General features: G+C 34.7%; 2 protein-coding genes across 2 annotated transcripts; both read left to right on the top strand.

Annotated features, from left to right (window-relative positions):
• Nucleotides 1-939: 939 nt before the first annotated feature.
• Nucleotides 940-8,040, top strand: LOC136219893 (bifunctional 3-dehydroquinate dehydratase/shikimate dehydrogenase, chloroplastic). The gene is made up of 11 exons (XM_066007474.1): nt 940-1,172; nt 1,363-1,619; nt 1,743-1,848; nt 2,043-2,261; nt 2,939-3,285; nt 3,555-3,618; nt 3,727-3,835; nt 3,923-4,066; nt 4,717-4,865; nt 6,717-6,879; nt 7,807-8,040. Exons 1-11 carry the CDS (start codon nt 1,149-1,151, stop codon nt 7,845-7,847), a joined length of 1,623 nt encoding a protein of 540 aa, XP_065863546.1. The 5' UTR covers nt 940-1,148; the 3' UTR covers nt 7,848-8,040.
• Nucleotides 8,041-12,631: 4,591 nt separating this feature from the next.
• On the top strand, nt 12,632-17,938 carry LOC136219892 (uncharacterized). Its single transcript, XM_066007473.1, has 2 exons — nt 12,632-12,785; nt 14,366-17,938. The coding sequence occupies exon 2, from the start codon at nt 14,526-14,528 to the stop codon at nt 17,448-17,450; it is 2,925 nt and encodes a 974-aa protein (XP_065863545.1). The 5' UTR covers nt 12,632-12,785; nt 14,366-14,525; the 3' UTR covers nt 17,451-17,938.
• The last annotated feature ends 542 nt before the right edge of the window (nt 17,939-18,480 follow it).

Below are 18,480 nucleotides of genomic sequence, written 5' to 3'. Positions count from 1 at the left end.
TATTTTGAGACTAACTCCAAACAAAGTTAATCTAATAGATTCCATTATTCTAGTTAAACTTTGCCCTATTTTCATAATTTTAAAAACCGAATCGTACTAAATAATTAAAAAAATCAAATTTGACCGAATCGAAAATTTTCGATTCCGTTACCAACCAAATAACCAAAATTTTCATATTTTCAATTTAAATATTTAAAATGTTATAAATTATGAAATTTGAGTTTCAATGATTTGGAATTTTTCACATATTATAGTGTTTAAAACTAATGTTTCGAGCTTTCTTGTACAAATTGAAATAAAAATATATAATATAAGTAAAATTATATTTTTTTTATTTAAACATAAATTCGGTTCAATTTTCGGTAAAACCGATATTTTTTCAGAAAATCGAACCAAGAACAGAATAACAAACAAGAAAAAACTGACAACGGAACTGAACAAGATTATTAAAATAACCAAACTAAGAGTATTTCCAATGGAGTATAATGAACCTCATTATACTCCTTCATTAAATTCTCTCGTATTAGAATGAGTTTAATATATTGAGCACGTATCAACCACTCGTTTATTAAGTTTTTGACTATTTTTATATATATATTTTAATTTTTAAAATAATATAACAAAGTTTAATTAATTCATGGATCATTTGTGATTTGTGAATACATTATGACTGAATGGTTATAGAATTTAACTATTGAAGTTAGATAATTTAATAAAATAAAATTTATTAAATAGATGATATGACGTATATATTGAGTGTTTGTGAGTACAAACTATTAGAAAGACGCCAAACAAAAATTTTAATTAATCAGGTTATAATTCAATTATCGATTTTTAGACTTTTTGCTCAACCGAAGTCCCAACAACGTGTAAAATTATCAAATAGGACTGGGAAAGATTTTTTTGTTTCTCTTTTGGGGGTTTTAGAACAGGGAAATATCGGTAGACGTATGAGATTGAGATAGCCTTTTGATTGACCAAACACGGACGACTTGGATTGACACTCTCCATCTCCATCTCTGCACCTACTTTCTCCACAGGAGTGCTGATAAAGCTTCAGCAAAGCAAACACCTAACACCATTATTGTCTTCTTTCTCTCTCTCTCACTCACTCTCTTACGCACATAACCGCCATTATCACTGCCAAAATGGACTCTATCAGTAATGTATTGGTAACGTATATTCTTTTTTCAATTCCTCCTCATTGTCTCTGTATTCTATTTTGCCTCCACCGAAAGCAAATTCCCTTCACTTTCTTTACGTCCGAATTTTCAAATTCTTATATCTTACTCACTCTCACTCTTTTTCCCTTTTTCCCTTTTTCCTTTTTTGTTTGTTTTGTTTTTTCAATTTCCTGTATAGTTTGCTTCGTCTACTACTACTGCTGTGGCAGAAATAGGGAGTGGAATTTCAGGAGGAACAATGAGGAATCCCACTCTGATTTGTGTTCCAATCATGGGTGAATCCGTTGATAAGATGATAATCGATTTAGGTAAGGCTAAAGTTAGTGGTGCTGACCTTGTCGAGATTCGTTTAGATAGTTTAAAGAGCTTCAATCCTCATGAACACGTTAAATTCCTCATTTCTCGCTCGCCTTTGCCTACACTGTTCACTTACAGGTTTGGAATGCTTCAGATTCTCTATTTTTTACTCGGTTTTTTTTTCCTTCGTTTCTTAGGTATGGATGCTTTTAAGCTGTGGAATCTCCAATCTGATTTTGATTTTTAAATGTATTTCTCTAGACCAAAATGGGAGGGTGGTGATTATGAAGGCGATGAAAACAAGAGACTGGATGTTCTTAGATTGGCCATGGAATTGGGAGCAGATTATATTGATGTTGAACTTCAGGTTTGTTTATGATCAGTGATTTTCAACTTGTGGTAATTATGCATTGTTGTAACTATTCGCAAATTTTGATCTCCTTTGGATGAATTTCAGTTGGTTAAGGGGCTATGCATGCTAATAGCAATTTGCAAAAGATCAAATGTGATGCTGTTTTGCTTTTAGAAACTAATTTGTGTTGTTCTGAATTGTTTGTGAAGGTTGCTCGTTCATTCAACGACTCCATACGTGGAAATAAACCTGCGAAGTGCAAAGTCATTGTTTCTTCACACAATTACCACAATACTCCGTCTGTTGAGGATCTTGGCAACCTTGTGGCAGACATACAAGCTAGTGGAGCAGATATAGTGAAGATTGCAACAACTGCTTTAGATATTACTGACGTGGCTCGGATTTTCCAAATCACTGTCCATTCTCAAGTAAGTTGCGTAAGATTTCTTTGTAACTAGGGCTTTTAGTGTTGTGAAATTAGATCATGGCCAGTGGTTAATATTTAAAGAACATTGCAACAGGATAATCATAATACTTGTATTTAGTGCCTTGTCTAAATCTAAAGTTATTGGAACTTGAACCTATGTTGCACAGAAACTGAAACGAAACAGAAATGGACACTGGAAAATGTTATTTTAAAGAAAACTTAGCTAGGAAACGGTAATAGAAACGGAAACGGACATGTTATTTTTCCGTGCAACATAGATGATGCAAACCTTAGCATATCAGCAATTTGACAATCAATGGCACTTTTGGCATTTGTCAGTAGTTAAGGTAAGAGTAATGATATACTTTTGTCATGGAAAATGTATGGGAAGTATATGCAGAAGCTCGTATGAGAGAGTCTCTAGCAAAGTTTAAAGCTCACATTTTTTTTAATGATATTCTTATTTTTCTCAATTTTTCTTTTCTTTTTTCTTTAATGGAGTTAAATGGAAAAATTTGGAATGTGATCTATGAAAGTTGAGCCGAAAGTTTGATAAGTTTCCCCCCTTTGACTGACGTCTCCTACTTATTTGTTCACGTGTATGATAAATCAGAATATTATAACTTCATACTTTCCTAGAACTGAATGATTTTATTTGCAAAATATGCTATAATTCAGGTTCCCATAATTGGAATTGTTATGGGTGAGAGAGGTTTGATTTCACGCATACTCTGTGCAAAATTTGGTGGATACCTTACTTTTGGCACTCTTGAGTCAGGAATAGTTTCAGCACCAGGTCAACCAACAATCAAGGACCTGTTGGATCTATACAATTTCAGACAAATTGGACCTGACACAAAAGTGTATGGCATTATTGGGAAGCCTGTAGGCCACAGCAAATCACCTATTTTATATAATGAAGCATTTAAGTCAGTCGGTTTCAATGGGGTTTATGTGCATTTGTTGGTTGATGATATTGCCAATTTTCTCCAGACATTCTCATCCACAGATTTTGCAGGATTCAGGTTTCTTTCTGTTAGTATTTCCCTTTGTCAATAAAGCATAATGTTTTTTCAACTCATACTATCTTGCTTTGGTTTCTCAACGAACGTTTTCTTTGGGTCAATGACTGAAGTTGAAAATAATCATCTTGTATGTTTGAATTGGCATAGCGATTTCATGTTTATCCTGTGACTAATTTCCTATGATTTCATGTAATGGTTTTTCTATTGTTGGCTATATAAATCATATTTTGCCTGTTTACCAAATGAATGTTACTTTCTTCAAAACACAGTTGTACAATTCCTCACAAGGAGGCTGCAGTGAAGTGCTGTGATGAGGTCAATCCAGTTGCAAAGGTCATGCTGGTCCCTGTTATGATAGTTTACAGAACTTATTAACCTTCTGGATGCATTTAAAATTCTTTTTGGTGTGCATAAAGCTGATTTATTCTTGATAAATTCTAGTCTATTGGAGCTGTTAATTGCATTGCAAGGAGACAGAGTGATGGGAAGTTATTTGGCTACAATACAGATTATGTTGGTGCTATTTCTGCTATTGAGGATGGATTACGAGGTCTGGGGTGCATGACAAGCCAAGCATGCATTTATCTTGTCTGATTTTCCTTGAAGATGTTTGATGCCCACTTCTCTTATTTTGCAGGTTTACAAAACATTAGCAGTGCAACTGGCTCACCTTTAGCTGGCAAGCTATTTGTGGTCATTGGTGCAGGCGGTGCAGGGAAGGCACTTGCTTATGGTGCAAAAGAAAAGGGCGCGAAGGTGGTGATTGCCAATCGTACCTATGGTGAGGTTCCTACATGAAATCAGTTCTTATAAGTTATAATGTTCCAATTCATTTGAATCTCCTACAATTTCTGGATAGTTTATGTTTAATGATGTGCTATCATGCTGTTAGATTATGTTTTCTTGTTTCAAATATATTTCATGATGGCAGACATTATGCGATGTTGGAAAAACGTATGAGTTGTAACTATTTGAGCTTTTCTTTCATGTCAAAATCCATTGATTTTCAGTAATGACAATCTGCTTGAAGCTTGCAGAAGAACATGATTATGCATAAATCTGTTGTTTACACATGTCTAGAAGTCGAGAGCTTGAAAATGCAAACTTAAAATAAGGTGGATTTTTGGCTCTCCCACTTCATGATGCACTAAATCATGATGACCTGTTTCGCACCTGCCTGGAACAAAAGCAACAGAATATGAATTTAGGATAAGTTAAAGTTCTCTGTGTTTAATATTCTTGATAACGTGGATTTACAGTAAGTTGGACACCATCATTTTGTGTACTAACTAACTTATTTAAACATTTTCTCTCGCTTGACAAAGCATTTTATCATGATTGCCTCTTTTTCTTTCCTCCTGAGTTAATAGCGTCAAAACTTTAACTTGATAATGACTTGTGATCAATTTGTTTGATCTATTTGACTTGTAGCTCGAGCAAAAGAACTGGCAGAAATAGTGGGAGGTGATGCTATATCACTTGCTGATTTGGAAACCTTCCATCCTGAGGATGGTATGATTCTTGCAAACACAACGTCTATTGGGATGCAACCCAAAGTTGATGAGACACCTGTTCCTAAGGTTCCTCCCCTGTCTTCCTCTGTTTCTTTCACTGTGAAATAATATTTCTTAAAAATTGGTGAAAAGTTTTAAGGCTTATACAATCCGTGGATTCCTATAAGTTTGAATTGTTAACCTGAGCTACTACTTTTAAGCTATCTTATATGGAAACTGAAACGTATAGAGAAACTAAAATGGAAACAGGAAACCGAAAAACAAGGTTTGTAAAAATATAAGAAACTGAAACGTCGGAGAAGTGTGCAAATAATAAAAATCTGTGAATATATCTATAAATTTTAAAATTATAAGAATGATTATTATTTTTTTTTCCTCTTTAAAAAGTAGTAGTATGGACTAAAGTTCAAATCATATGTTTATTTTATATATATACATTAAAAAATATTACATACAAAAATATCACATAATAGAAAGAAGGCAAAAAGTATAATTAAGCCCCTGAACTTTACATGTTTTAAGGATCAAGCCCATGATCAATTATTTTTCCACATTGAGCCCCTGATCATTGATTTTGTTATGTATTTGACCCTTATTTAACTTTTCCATCGAGTTTAGGAGATAAGAAGATCGATTTGACAATTCTAATGTTGAAAATCACAAAACGGGAGAGGAGAAAATCGAGTTTGGAAGAATATACAGGAAATTAATTTCTATAATTTAGTTTTAGTTTTTAATTTTTATCTCTCCTAGTCAAGGAATTCTTATTTTTATTTGTCAATGTCAATAAACCAAATCGCCCTAACGATGTATGCAGTCCAAACTCGATGAAAAAGTTAAATAAGGGTCTAATGCATAATAGAATCAATGATCAAGGGCTCAATGTGAAAAAATAAATGATCAGGGGCTTAATCCGTAAAACAGTCAAAGTTCAGGGGCTTAATTATGCTTTTTGCCTAGAAAGAAAAAAGAGTTTTTTCTTTTTTCTTTTTGAAACCCTATAAAAGATGATCTCGAAAAATATAGGGATTTAGTGTACACGTGATTAACACTGATCCACTTTTTAAAACATTCTAGATTATAGAAAACAAGTTTCCAAATTTTAAGAAGCAGGTTTTCGATTTTTTAAATTATGGAAACAAAACCCGAAATGTTTCATACAAGTTTCAAGAGTTTAGGTTTCCGAAACATTTAGGAAACATGAAACACTAAAAAATCAAAGTTTCTGTGCAAAATAGTCTTAAGAGACATATTGATTCACTGAACGGTTACAAGTAGACTACACGAGTAACATTGTGTATTATATTCAATAGAATGAGGTGGTACATATGGATGTTGGTATTACAATAGCACACAACAAATATTTCCTGTTAAAAAAGGGTGTGTTGGCTTGAATTGTTTATCAGATTTAAGAATATTGTGTGCATTATGCCTACTTCACATAGGGCAGTAGGGGTGTCAAAATGAGTTCTGGTCATGATCTATGTGTTCCACGTGATATGTATGATATAAATACAATAAAAATGATAATCGTGTCAAATGAATAGTTCAAGCCAGTTGTATTTGTAATTCGTATTATCATGTGAGAAATTGAAAGCTCTAACTTCACATCTCCTCTCCCATGTAATAAATCATGATCAGATCAAAATATCTTATGTGGTAAAAAAACACTGTAGAATAAAGCAAATTAAAGCTCAAAGCCTCAAATAGAATTGGACCAAAAACATGGAACTGTGTATTTATGTGCTTTGCCTAAAGCAGTTGAGAGTTGATACTATGAGACTAGCAGATCTGCTCTGTTATTTTTGTATCTGTGAAGTTCAGTGACGTGCTCTCTGATTAAAACACGAAGTTTAGGAATATGCAGTAGACTCATTAATGGGGGCAACACTTTCAAATGACCTTTTATTTTTGCAGAATGTGTTGAGACATTACTCCCTGGTCTTCGATGCTGTTTACACCCCTAAAATAACCAGGCTTTTGAGAGAAGCACAAGATTCTGGAGCTGCAACAGTTTCAGGGTTAGAGATGTTTATTGGGCAGGCATACGAACAGTTTGAGAGGTTCACTGGATTACCTGGTAAGTTTTTTTTTTTTCCTTTTTCTTTCCTTAATACATCTCTATTCCCATGTACTAGTCTAAAAAAAATCAACTACCCAGATGAAACCGTCCAATTTATCCTTTGTAAAGTTACTCTCTGACAGTGACCTATTGCCTCCTGTAGTGATCTATTGACCCCCCCGACCTTCTGGACATGCTTAAAGTTTGTGCACTTCTACTTATCCAAAATCTTCCCTTGACCAGCACATGGATTTTAGTGTCAATTGGTCATTTTAAACAAATTTAGGCGCTAAATAAAACGTTTTCAAAGTACAGGGAGGCAATCGGTTTCTTTTTTGACAAGTATAGGGGTTAGGGATGTAGGCCTTTCTTTCTCTTTTTTTCTTCTACGTTTTGCATATGAAAAATTTAGGGTGGCGTGGATGGAAATGGTTCTCACTCTACGCCCCCGTGTACGAATCAAGGAGAAATCACTTTGTGGGTACCCTTTTGCCATACCTAATGAGCTCGATCTCAACATTCTGTTTGCGAGCTTGTTCACGAGTTTTGTTCACGAACAGCTCTTTAATTCATTTCATGAATTTCGCACGCGAACAACTCATTAATTATATTGATTTGAAATTACTTTTAACACCATAACATTTTGAAATTTACAAAACTAAAATATACACAAAACCATTTCCTCATGTATAGAAATATTATTATTAAAAAGAAAATCAAACCAAACTGCGTGCTCATAAATATTATAATCCAATTTGCTCGTAACTTTATTCATAAACCTATAACAATTTCGGATATTCCCATAGGAATGAGAATCCTTGTGGAGCGGGCGGGAATATTTTTGCGGATTCCATATTTTTGCGAATATTTTTACTGTTGAAAAGTTTCCTTTCTTTAAAGCATCATCAATAATTTTTGTTTTGATCGTTCATTTTCTTCTTGCAGCACCCAAGGAACTGTTTCGAAAAATCATGTCAAAGTATTAATGGTAAAGGGTGTTCAATTGCTGATTTTTTATTTAGTTTTATTATTTTAACTTGGCTAGTTTTTTCTTTGCATGATCAATTCAAAATTCCTCTTAATTTCTATTGAAACTATACAAAGGAATTCCTATTTGAATTTAATTTGATTGTTGATCGTTGTTGATTGCTGCTCCTTGAAGAAATTTTTTTCCAGTGAGCCTTCATCTTGGAAACACACCTGTATTACCAAACTGAAGTTTGAGTACAAAAATACTCCATAAGTTGTTTTGGCTAAGTCTTTAGCCAAAATAATTTTATCTTTGACATTGACACCATTTATAATTAAATTTAAGCGTTAGCAAAGTTGAATTAATTTCAAACATTATTTGATTGATCCCTCCCTTCAATCACGAATTTTCCACGTGTGCGTTCCGTTAGTACTCATGATAGGAGCAACCTTAGTTTAATGTTTTTCTTTTACAAATTTAATTAAATTTTAACTGGAACAAAATAAAGATCAAATCTTTACAAATAAAAAAAAAAAACGTGTTTAAAGGGTATTTGTTTAGCTTTTTGTAGGAGTGTTTAGCGGGTTTACTCTAAGCAGCTATAAAACCACAGCGGTTAGCAATTTTCGAACAAATTGTAGCGGTTTATGAAAAGCTCATTGTTTTTAATTGTTTAATTTTTGACAAAATTACTCTTGAAAATAAGTCCTTTTTTCCAGCTTTTTGCATTTAAAATTTAGACTTAATATATCATTTGCCCCTTGAATTTGTCCAAAAAGCTTGATTGGTCTCCGAACTTTCAAAGTGTCCCAATAGCCCCCTCAACTTGTATAAATATTCGTTTAGCTCCTTGAACTTGCGTAAAATGTAATTAATTGATGACTCGGTTGCAAAAAAATAAATTAAATTCGAAAGATGTATTCCACGCATATTAGAATGTTATTACATAATTCAAAAATAGATTAAAACAGAAGTTGTGTATAAACTTGTTTTCGCTAATATTAAAACCGTATATCCTCGTTTGTGGTCGTTTTACTTTTTTTAAGATGCGTGCAATACATCTTCCACATTTAACTTACTTTTTTTTTGCAACCGAGTGATTAATTGATTACATTTTGTGCAAGTTTAGGAAGCTAACTGAACATTTTATGCAAGTTGAGGGGGCTATTAAGGTACTTTGAAAGTTCAGGGAGCCAGTCAAATTTTTTAGACAAGTTGAGGGACAAATGATATATTAAGCCTAAAATTTGTATTCAACGTATGATTCCATATCTTTCTGCATTAATCTACTTATTTACAACAACAAAGCTTTAGTCCCGAAATGATTTGGGGTCGACTAACATGAACCATCATATAAAGCCGTGAAATCAAGTCGTGTCAGAGACACAAATTCTCTCCCTCCACTTCGTCCTATCCACTACCATATTTTCCTCAATCCCCAATAAACTCATATCACTTTCGATCACCCTCCTCCAAGTTTGCTTAGGTCTTCCCCTACCTCTCACCACTACATCTCTTTGCCACTCTTCAGTCCTCCTAACCGGCGCATCAAGCGCTCTTCGTCTTACATGGCCAAACCATTTTAGTCGGTTTTTCCTCATTTTATTCTCAATAGATGTAACCCCTACTTTTGTCCTAATTATTTCATTACTCACCCGATCCTTTCTCGTATGACCACATATCCATCTCAACATATGCATCTCTGCCACCGACATCTTATGAATGTGACAGTGTTTCACTGCCCAACACTCCGTACCATGTAACAATGCTGGTCTGATTGCCGTGCGGTAGAATTTTTCCTTCAATCTATTAGGCATGCCGGGGTCACAAAGGAAACCCGTAGCACTCTTCCACTTCGCCCACCCAGATTTAATCCTATGAGCAACATCTTCATCTACTTCTCTATCCGTTTGGATAATAGATCCTAAAGTAAACCAACAGAGAATTATATAGAAATATTACAAATTCTTTATGACCACAAAAGTGGTTTGGTTCTATTCTTAACTTTTATTCTATTTAACAATTTAGTCTCTTACAGAGAGACTAAACTGCTTAATAATTTAAACATTTGATGGATTAAATTGTTGAATATAACAAAACTTAAAGACTAAATAATATATTATTAAAATACGATGACCTAACAGTGTGTTAGGTAAAAATATAGAGACTAATAAATTGTTTATCCAAATACTGATTATCAATTAACTAACAGTAAACAGATACTAGCTAATAGCTGAACCAAATATGTCCTTAATCTTTTTGTGAAAACACTTCTGTGATTTAAAAACTTGTAAATATGATGTTTGTGCAGGATGTAAACTTAGTCATTTTGTTGCAACTTAGTCATTTTGTTAAAAGGAAACAATTTGGAACAATTAAAAAGTTTTGACTTTACTATAAATATTTTGAGTGACTTGGAAACTTTTTAACGGCAAACGTACAAATGATTGATTCATGTTTGCAAGTTTTTAAATCACGAGATTGTGTTTCCAAATTCTACAAACCATGTGTGTGTGTGTGTTTTTTTTTTTTTTTTTTGCATTTTACGAAAAGTTGTGAAATAAATTTTGGATATATTCTAGTGTGTTATTATTGTTGAGGGGTGGTGATTGAAAAAAAAGTGTAGTGGTGTAATATCGTTATCCATTTTTTATCCATTTTTTATTTTATTTTAACATGTTACATTTTTGTTTGACTTAATATATTTCCAGCTCCCCCCTCAACTTACTTAGTTATAACAAATAACTCCTCAAATGGGTTAACATTTGTGATTTTTGGGGGTTTTTTTTTTGTATTTTTGTTAATATATTAGCAGATGGATGTAGCAACTAATATTTGGACATCTTTTATTTCTGTTGTAATATTATGTTGAATGTTTTTTTTGGATTTAAGTGATATTTGTTCCAAATAAGCAACTTGAAGAGGTTAGTTGTAATATTTTTGAAGTTTAGGGTCAACTACAGTTTTTGAATAACTTGAGAGATTGAGGCTGTATTAGACTTTTTTGTTTCGTACATGATTATTATTAAATTTAGATACAGAATACTAATTATGTATATTTATTAAGAATTGAAATCTCAATAATGATTGTAATTGAAATAAAGTTTTGGATTGGGCGCCCATAAATAAGAAGCTCCAATCGAACGTCTAGATTGGCCCCCTTAGAATCGGTATTCATTCATGAGTAACAAATTAAATACACGTACATACTTGATATTGACCTGTTCGGTAAATATCTTTTTTGGATAAAATTAGAGGTTTGAGCTAGTTTAAAGGTTTTGACTAGCCAAACATCTAATAGTGGTGTTTGGTGAAGAGATGTTTGAAAGAGTTTATTAGATCTAAAAAACTAATTTTGAAAAAGATGGGTTTATGAGTTTTTTCAATTAGTTTATTGCTCAATCTATTTTGAAAGATATTTTTATCTCTAATTACTATCCTTTAACCCTGGATAAAGATTTTACCATGTTCTTATTTTTCATTTACACAAACAGTTATTAACAATCAGCTAAGTTTTACCAAACAAATTTACACAATCAGTGCAAATAACTGTTAGCTGATAGTTGATTACACCAAGGGAAAATAACTGTTAGCTGATAGCTTATTACATTAGCTGTTAGCCTGTTAGTTGATTATCTTTTTTGCTATCAAATTTGACTAGCTGATTGGGTAAACTTGTTTGTTAAAACTTAGCTGATTGCTAATAACTGTTTGTGTAAAGTGACAATAAGGACATGATAAGATCTTTATTTGGGGTCAAAGCTCTTTCAAACGTCTATTTACCAAACACCTCTATTAGAAGTTTGACTAGTCAAAATCTCTAAAGTGGTTTAAATGTCTGATTTTACCTCAAAAAGCTCTATACCAAACAAGGCTATGTATTTTAGGTTTAAAATTGGTCCAAATTTCTATTTTAAATTTTTAAGTACAATTTTTATTTATTAAGGGTTCATTATCTCATTTCGCGGGTAATTAACACTGGTGATCACAGAAGATTGGATAATGTTCCCAAAAGACCATGAAAGTTTAATTTATCTCAATAAAATCACTTAAGTTTGTTTTTGTTCCAATAAAGTCACTTTGGACGTTTTCTGATCGTTTTTCCGTCGAAGTAGATTTCGTGACATCTAATCACATATCTCAATGTCATGTGACATGATAAAAATATTAACCAATATAAATAAAGATTGTCAATTAAAATTTTAACCCACAAATTAATCCACGTGGTATATCGATTGTCAACTAAAATGTATAGTTATATTTTTTTTAATATGCGAGGTGACGTTGTGACGACGTTGAGATGCTATGCCATCAATTTCAGTGAAAAGATGACTGAAAAATGTTCAAAGTAATTTATTAGGACAAAAGCAAACTTAGGTGATTTTATTGAAGTTTTATGACATTTTGAGGATATTGTCCAAACTTCAGTGACCCTCAATTCTAATTATCCTTATTTCGTGTAAGGCCCATAAAATGTCTGGACCGGCCCTACAGACCCTTAATTCAAGAGTTCTCTTAAAAGTCGGCCCAATTAAGCCCGGCCCGTGAACAAGTCTAGCACAAAAGTGTGATACTCTTGCAATTATGCAAGAATGGAAGACCCACTTTATGATATTTGAAAATGAAATAAGGGTATATTAGCAAACATAAAAATTTCATCCCAACAATTTGCAGAGTTGAGAGACCCTCTTCTGCAATTCAAAAAATGTTACAGGGGTATCTAAGCAAATACAGAAATTATTGTTCTGAAAAAGCCCCTGAAGTTGAGAGAAACCACAGTGTAGTTTGCCTGAAACTCAAGAGACTCTAGTGGCAAATGGAGGAATTTGGTCAAACCCAGATAGTTATTGCTTTCTCTCCTCCGTAAACCCTTATTTGTTCTTCGTCTTGATGCTAATTGTGGTCTCTCTCTCTCATTCGGCTTCTGTTTGTTCTTTTCTCTTCTAATCTCAAAGTAAGTAAGCTTTCCATTTCTTATTTGTTTGCTTAATTTTTCATTTTCATTCAACTTTCCGTTCTGTAATTTTTATACTTAACCGCTGAATTTCAAAATTTTGATCGATGTTCCAATGCAATTATTATGTTAAATTGATTTCGTAATTTCATTTTTCCCGCTTTGCTTCCTCTGCACGTATATTCATTTTTCTTCATGAGTAACTTGTGTTCGGTTGTCAGGTTTTATTTGAGTTGGATTTTCCCCCTTTTTGGACGGAGTTAGGGTTTTTTTTCTGTTTTTTTTTTTCTACATTTACTTGGGTTGTTAAGTTCCAAAGTCGAAGTTGATTTCACTCCTATTTGGAAGAAAATAGCGTTATGCATACATTTTTTTTCTTCCTATGGGTGTTCTGTTGGTTTTGCTGAAGCTCTAACTACGGTTTTGGGCCTGTATTTGCCCTTATTGCTTTATAAGATATTTTAAGGTTCTGATTGACAAGGGAAATGTGGGTAGAAATGAACTTGTATATAGCTTTTATGTCGACTGGGTAGGCCTGTTTGCATGGCTTTTAGGCACTATATTTGACTTACAAAGTGAATTCATCGGTGGTGCAAATCAAGCTGTGGAGATTTTGTTTCTTTCGGTTCTTCATTGTGATATACTCGGGGGAACGGCAAAACAAGTATCACTTTTTTCTTTTAATTATGGGATACGTGGGGATAATTTTCAGAGCCAATTAGGTAAATTTTAGGGTTTTTTTTTAAATAACTTTACAAAAATGGAGGTTAATATAAAAAAATTAAATATAAATCCCTTATGTAAATAATTAACTAAACTAGCCCACACCCACCCTTTTATTTGCAAAAAAATAAATAAAAAACTAAAAGCTAATTATTATTAAATGTTTGTAGACGAACATTATGAAAATGTCTTAGAATAGTCTTTAGACTTGGTAGTTTAAATAGTTTGAAGTATTAAATGTTTATTTTTGATGAATTAATGACTTATTAGTTATTATGAATGTTATTTATGGTGTTATAATGCCTTACGAATGTGATTTATGGTTTTGTATGTATATATATAATTTGGTGTATCCCCGTACCCGTATCTCATATTTTTAAAAAATGCCGTTTGCCGTACCTGTACGCGTGCCTGTACCCATATGCGTACCTGTTCGGTGCTTCATAGGTAATGTTGTCTTCATGAAGGCTAATTTGTTATGCAGTTTAACTTGGGTAAAACATGGCTGTTGGAGATTCATTGTTAGTTTCTTATACTTGCCTGTTTAGTTTTTCTTGCTTTTTTTATTTGAATGCTCAAAAAAGTTGATTCTGGATTTGGTCATTACTTTTTCTTTATGTGTTTTTTTCTGATTTCTATGCACAAATCATTTTATGGGCTTAAATGGCAGCATATTTCGTTTGTGTTTTTCAAGTAGTGTGAGTACTGAGTACTCACAAAATACAATAGGCTTGTAAATAGTGTGTGTGGGTTATGGTGATTGTGTCCTCGAGCAAATCTAATAAAACAAAAAGTCTTTTTTCTTCTTTTCCCGCTCATCATTAAGCTCATTTGGTTTAATTTGTATAAATCTGTAGGGCCCGCTTAAATGTGAAAATTGATAAGTGAGAAAAACAGAGGCTTGAATTTTAGCTTTCCAATTTCGTAATTTGAAGCAAGAATGATACTTTGAAAAGAGTTTCTTAGTTTTTGCACTTAAAGCAATTGAAGTCGGGTTCTTTGGGCATTTGCTTAGTGATGGACTGCAATAAAGAAGAAGCATTCAGGGCCAAGGGAATTGCTGAGCAGAAGATGCAAAACAAAGAATTTAGTACTGCTCGTAAAGTTGCATTGAAAGCCCAGCAACTTTACAAAGATCTGGATAATATTGCCCAGCTTTTAATGGTTTGTGATGTGCATTGCGCTGCTGACAAGAAACTAGCCGGGAATGAGATGGACTGGTATGACATTCTCCAGATTGAGCATACAGCAGACGAGGCAGTGATTAAGAAGCAGTATAGGAAGTTTGCTCTCCTACTTCATCCTGACAAAAACAAGTTTCCTGGAGCAGAGTCTGCTTTCAAGTTGATTGGTGAAGCTCAAAGAGTGCTTTTAGACAAAGGTAAGAGGCATTTGCACGACATGAAGCGCAAAGCTTTTGTAAGTAAACCAGCACCAGCATACAGGGCCCAACAAAGGACAACCTACAGCCAGAACATTGGTGTTCAAAACAATTATAGGAACAGTATGACGGGCATCAATTCCCAACCACCGCCGCAAGCAGGTCAACAGAGGGCCTCTAACGGCCGTGCAACTTTCTGGACAGCTTGTCCATTCTGTTATGTTAAGTATGAGTATTACGTGGAAGTTATGAACAAGTCTCTTATTTGTCAGACTTGTACTAAACCCTTTGTTGCCTATGAGAGAACTGCACAAGGGGCTGCAACAGCGACTAACTTGAATCAATCAACAATTCCCCCAAGGAGAGATGTGCCAGGTCAGGGTTTCAGCAAGGTGGAGCTGACTAGCCAGGGCAATTCAACTGCCGGGCGTTCAAAAGCAGAATTCTTTCAACGGAAAACAGAATTCTTTCAACGGAAAGTTGGTAGTTCTGAGTTAGGCTCACAAAAGGTAAATAGCAAGCGGCGGAGGAAGAAGGATGCAGAATCAAGTGAAAGTTTTGACTCTGAAAGTAGCATTGAGGATGATGATTTTACAGCTGGAGTGAACCTAGGTCGTAATGGCGAGCGACCTAGGAGATCTGATCGGCGTAGGCAGAATATTTCTTATAAAGAAAATGGAAGTGATGATGAAGACTTCACCGGCCATCCAAAAAAGGCCAAGGGTGGATCATCCTATGCCACTGAAAAGGAGGATGTAAATGGATTGGATGGAGATCTGTTCAAAACAAATAAGCACTCTGATCTAGCTTCTGGTGTGAAAGATCAAAATGGGGGGCAAGAGGAAGGTCCAAAGAGCTCGTGCGATGAAAGGAAAAGCGTGAAAGGAAAAGAAAGAGCAGAAGATGGCTGTAAGGAAAGTTCTGAAGCTGATGTTGATTTGGCATCAAATTTGAGCTCCAAATCCTCATCTGATCACGAGCTCTATGAGTATGCTGAGCCTGATTTCAATGATTTTGAAGAAGGCAAGAGTACAGGGTCTTTCTCAGTGGGGGAGGTATGGGCTCTTTATGATACGCTGGGTGCCATGCCCAGATTTTATGCTCGAATTAGGAAAGTCATCTCCCCTAATAAGTTTAAATTGCGAATGACCTGGTTGGAGCCAGTCCCGGACAATGAGGATGAAACTCAATGGGTTAATAAGGGCTTGCCAGTCTCTTGTGGTAAATTCAGAGATGGAGTATCTGAAACTACTGAAGAGCGTCTAATGTTTTCTCATAAGGTTAGTTGGGAAAAAGGCACTGAAAAGGATATGTATAAGATATTTCCTCGAAAAGGAGAAACTTGGGCCATTATCAAGAACTGGAGTCTTAAATGGAAATCTCAGAGTGAGCCTTTTGAGAAGTTTGAATATGAATTTGTTGAAATCTTATCAGAGTATACGGAAGGTGTTGGTGTAACTGTTGCGTACTTAGGCAAGTTGAAGGGCTTTGTTTGTGTTTTCTGTCGGATTAGTAAAGAAGGAAATGCCACTTTTCAAATTCCGCATGGTGAACTATATCGCTTCTCTCACATGATTCCGTCATTTAAGTTGACAGATAAGGAAAAACAAGGTGTTCCAAAGGGGTCCTTTGAACTTGATCCAGCTTCATTGCCCACAAATATTGAAGAGGTTGCTGTCCCTAAAGAATTTGTAGTTGAGGTTGATAATAATCATCACAATGGTTCATGTTCTGGATCTTATTCAGATAAAGTGAAAGCTGAAACAGAGTCTCATGTAAATACTTCTCAGCACCATGGTGATGTAGAAACCAAGGTTGAAATTGTCAGCGATGACGACGATGATACTCCCCCAGCTTCAAATTCACAGTCAATTGAAATTCCAGAACCAGAATTCTTCGATTTCGATGCTGTGAAAACTATTGAAAAATTTGAGGTTGGTCAGATCTGGTCATTGTACAGCGACGAAGACGGGTTGCCAAAATACTATGCTCAGATTACAAAAGTTGCTTCTCCCCAGGAGGGTTTCAGAGTGCGGCTTAGGTGGCTTGCCTCATCTGGACTGCCAGATCATGCGATTCAGTGGAATGACGAGAATATGCTGATTTGTTGTGGAAGTTTTGAACCTAGGAAGGGTACTGGACAAACCTATACAACTGAGAATTCCTTCTCTCATCAATTAAATGCCGACTCTACTGGTAAGAAGCAAGAATATGCCATCTTGCCGAGGAAGGGTCAGGTATGGGCATTGTATAGGAATTGGACAGAAAATATGAACCTTTCTGACTTGGAAAATTGTGAATACGATGTAGTGGAGGTCCTCGAGAAGAATAATTTCCGGATCAAAGTTTTATTTCTGGAAAAAGTTGATGGTTTTAAGTCAGTTTTCAAGGGTCAACGGAAAGAGGGATCAGCTGTTACGACGGAGGTTTTCATAATTGAGCTGCTTAGATTCTCGCATCAGGTCCCTGCTTTTAAACTAACAGATGAGAAGAATGGCAGCCTGAGGGGCTTCTGGGAACTTGACCCTGCAGCACTACCCGTCCAATTTTTCGCTCAGTGAAGTGGCTGGTCTTTCTATGACAGTAGAACTTCTCAGTGTCGCCGGAAATGGTAATCTGTTCGCAGTTGTAGCAGTGCCCCTGGATGTCAAGTCTTCCGCCGGACGCTCTGTTGAAAGATGTCTACTGCGGATGTTATGTTTGGTAAGTGTCTAGTCGCTGACTGAAACTCTTTGATCCTTCCAATTTTGAAATGCACGTGTTATAAGCTGGGAAGTTAGCGTGAATCATGTAAGTTGAAATATTTAAATTTGTTACAGAGGGTAGCTGGTCTTTCTTAATTTTAGCCCTTGGTATTTTGTATGTAAAGATTGGATGTTAGCACAGTTCATCTCAGACTCAGACTCAGACTCAGACCCACTTTTCTCATGTTTGATAGTGTTCTATTATAGGATGTTTTTCTGGGAAAATTCATCATATGCGAAATTGTTAATGTGCTGGAAATCAGCTCCTTTCTACTGGTTTTCCTGGCTATGCTTCTGCTTCTTTCTTTGGGTTTGCAATGTTATTCTGTGGCAGTTTTACTGTAGGTGTAAACACCAGGATCAATCTAAATTTGAACCAAAATTTATTAACAATTACAAGTTTGATCTAGTACTAATGTAATGTTGCTGGTTCGGTTTTTGCTAACTCGATTTCGGGTTGCTTTTGATATTTGTCTTTTCTTTTTTGTTAGCACATCATCGGATAAATTACATACGTGGTGTACAACTTTTACTTTGTTTCACACTTTGATGTACAATTTTATTTTTGAACATATAACTCCACAACTTTATGGCGACCTCCCATTAAAGTGTACACTGACCGGTCAATCCTAGTCCAACTGGCTAAACTACATACGTAGTGTACAACCTTAACCATGATGTATAATCTTCATTTTTGCACACAAAACTTCACAATCTTATGGTAGATCAGATAAAAATGACCGGTCAACCTTAGTCAACCTGTCATATTGTCGCATTATCAAATTTCTAATAAAAAATTAGACTCATTTATTTTCTTCAACCCATTCTATCTCTCTAACTCTCACTT

The sequence above is a fragment of the Euphorbia lathyris genome, chromosome 2 (genome assembly GCF_963576675.1).
Source record: "Euphorbia lathyris chromosome 2, ddEupLath1.1, whole genome shotgun sequence".
Lineage (NCBI taxonomy): Eukaryota > Viridiplantae > Streptophyta > Magnoliopsida > Malpighiales > Euphorbiaceae > Euphorbia > Euphorbia lathyris.
Note: the sequence above shows the minus strand (reverse complement) of the source record. Positions and strands in the feature narration are given on the sequence as shown.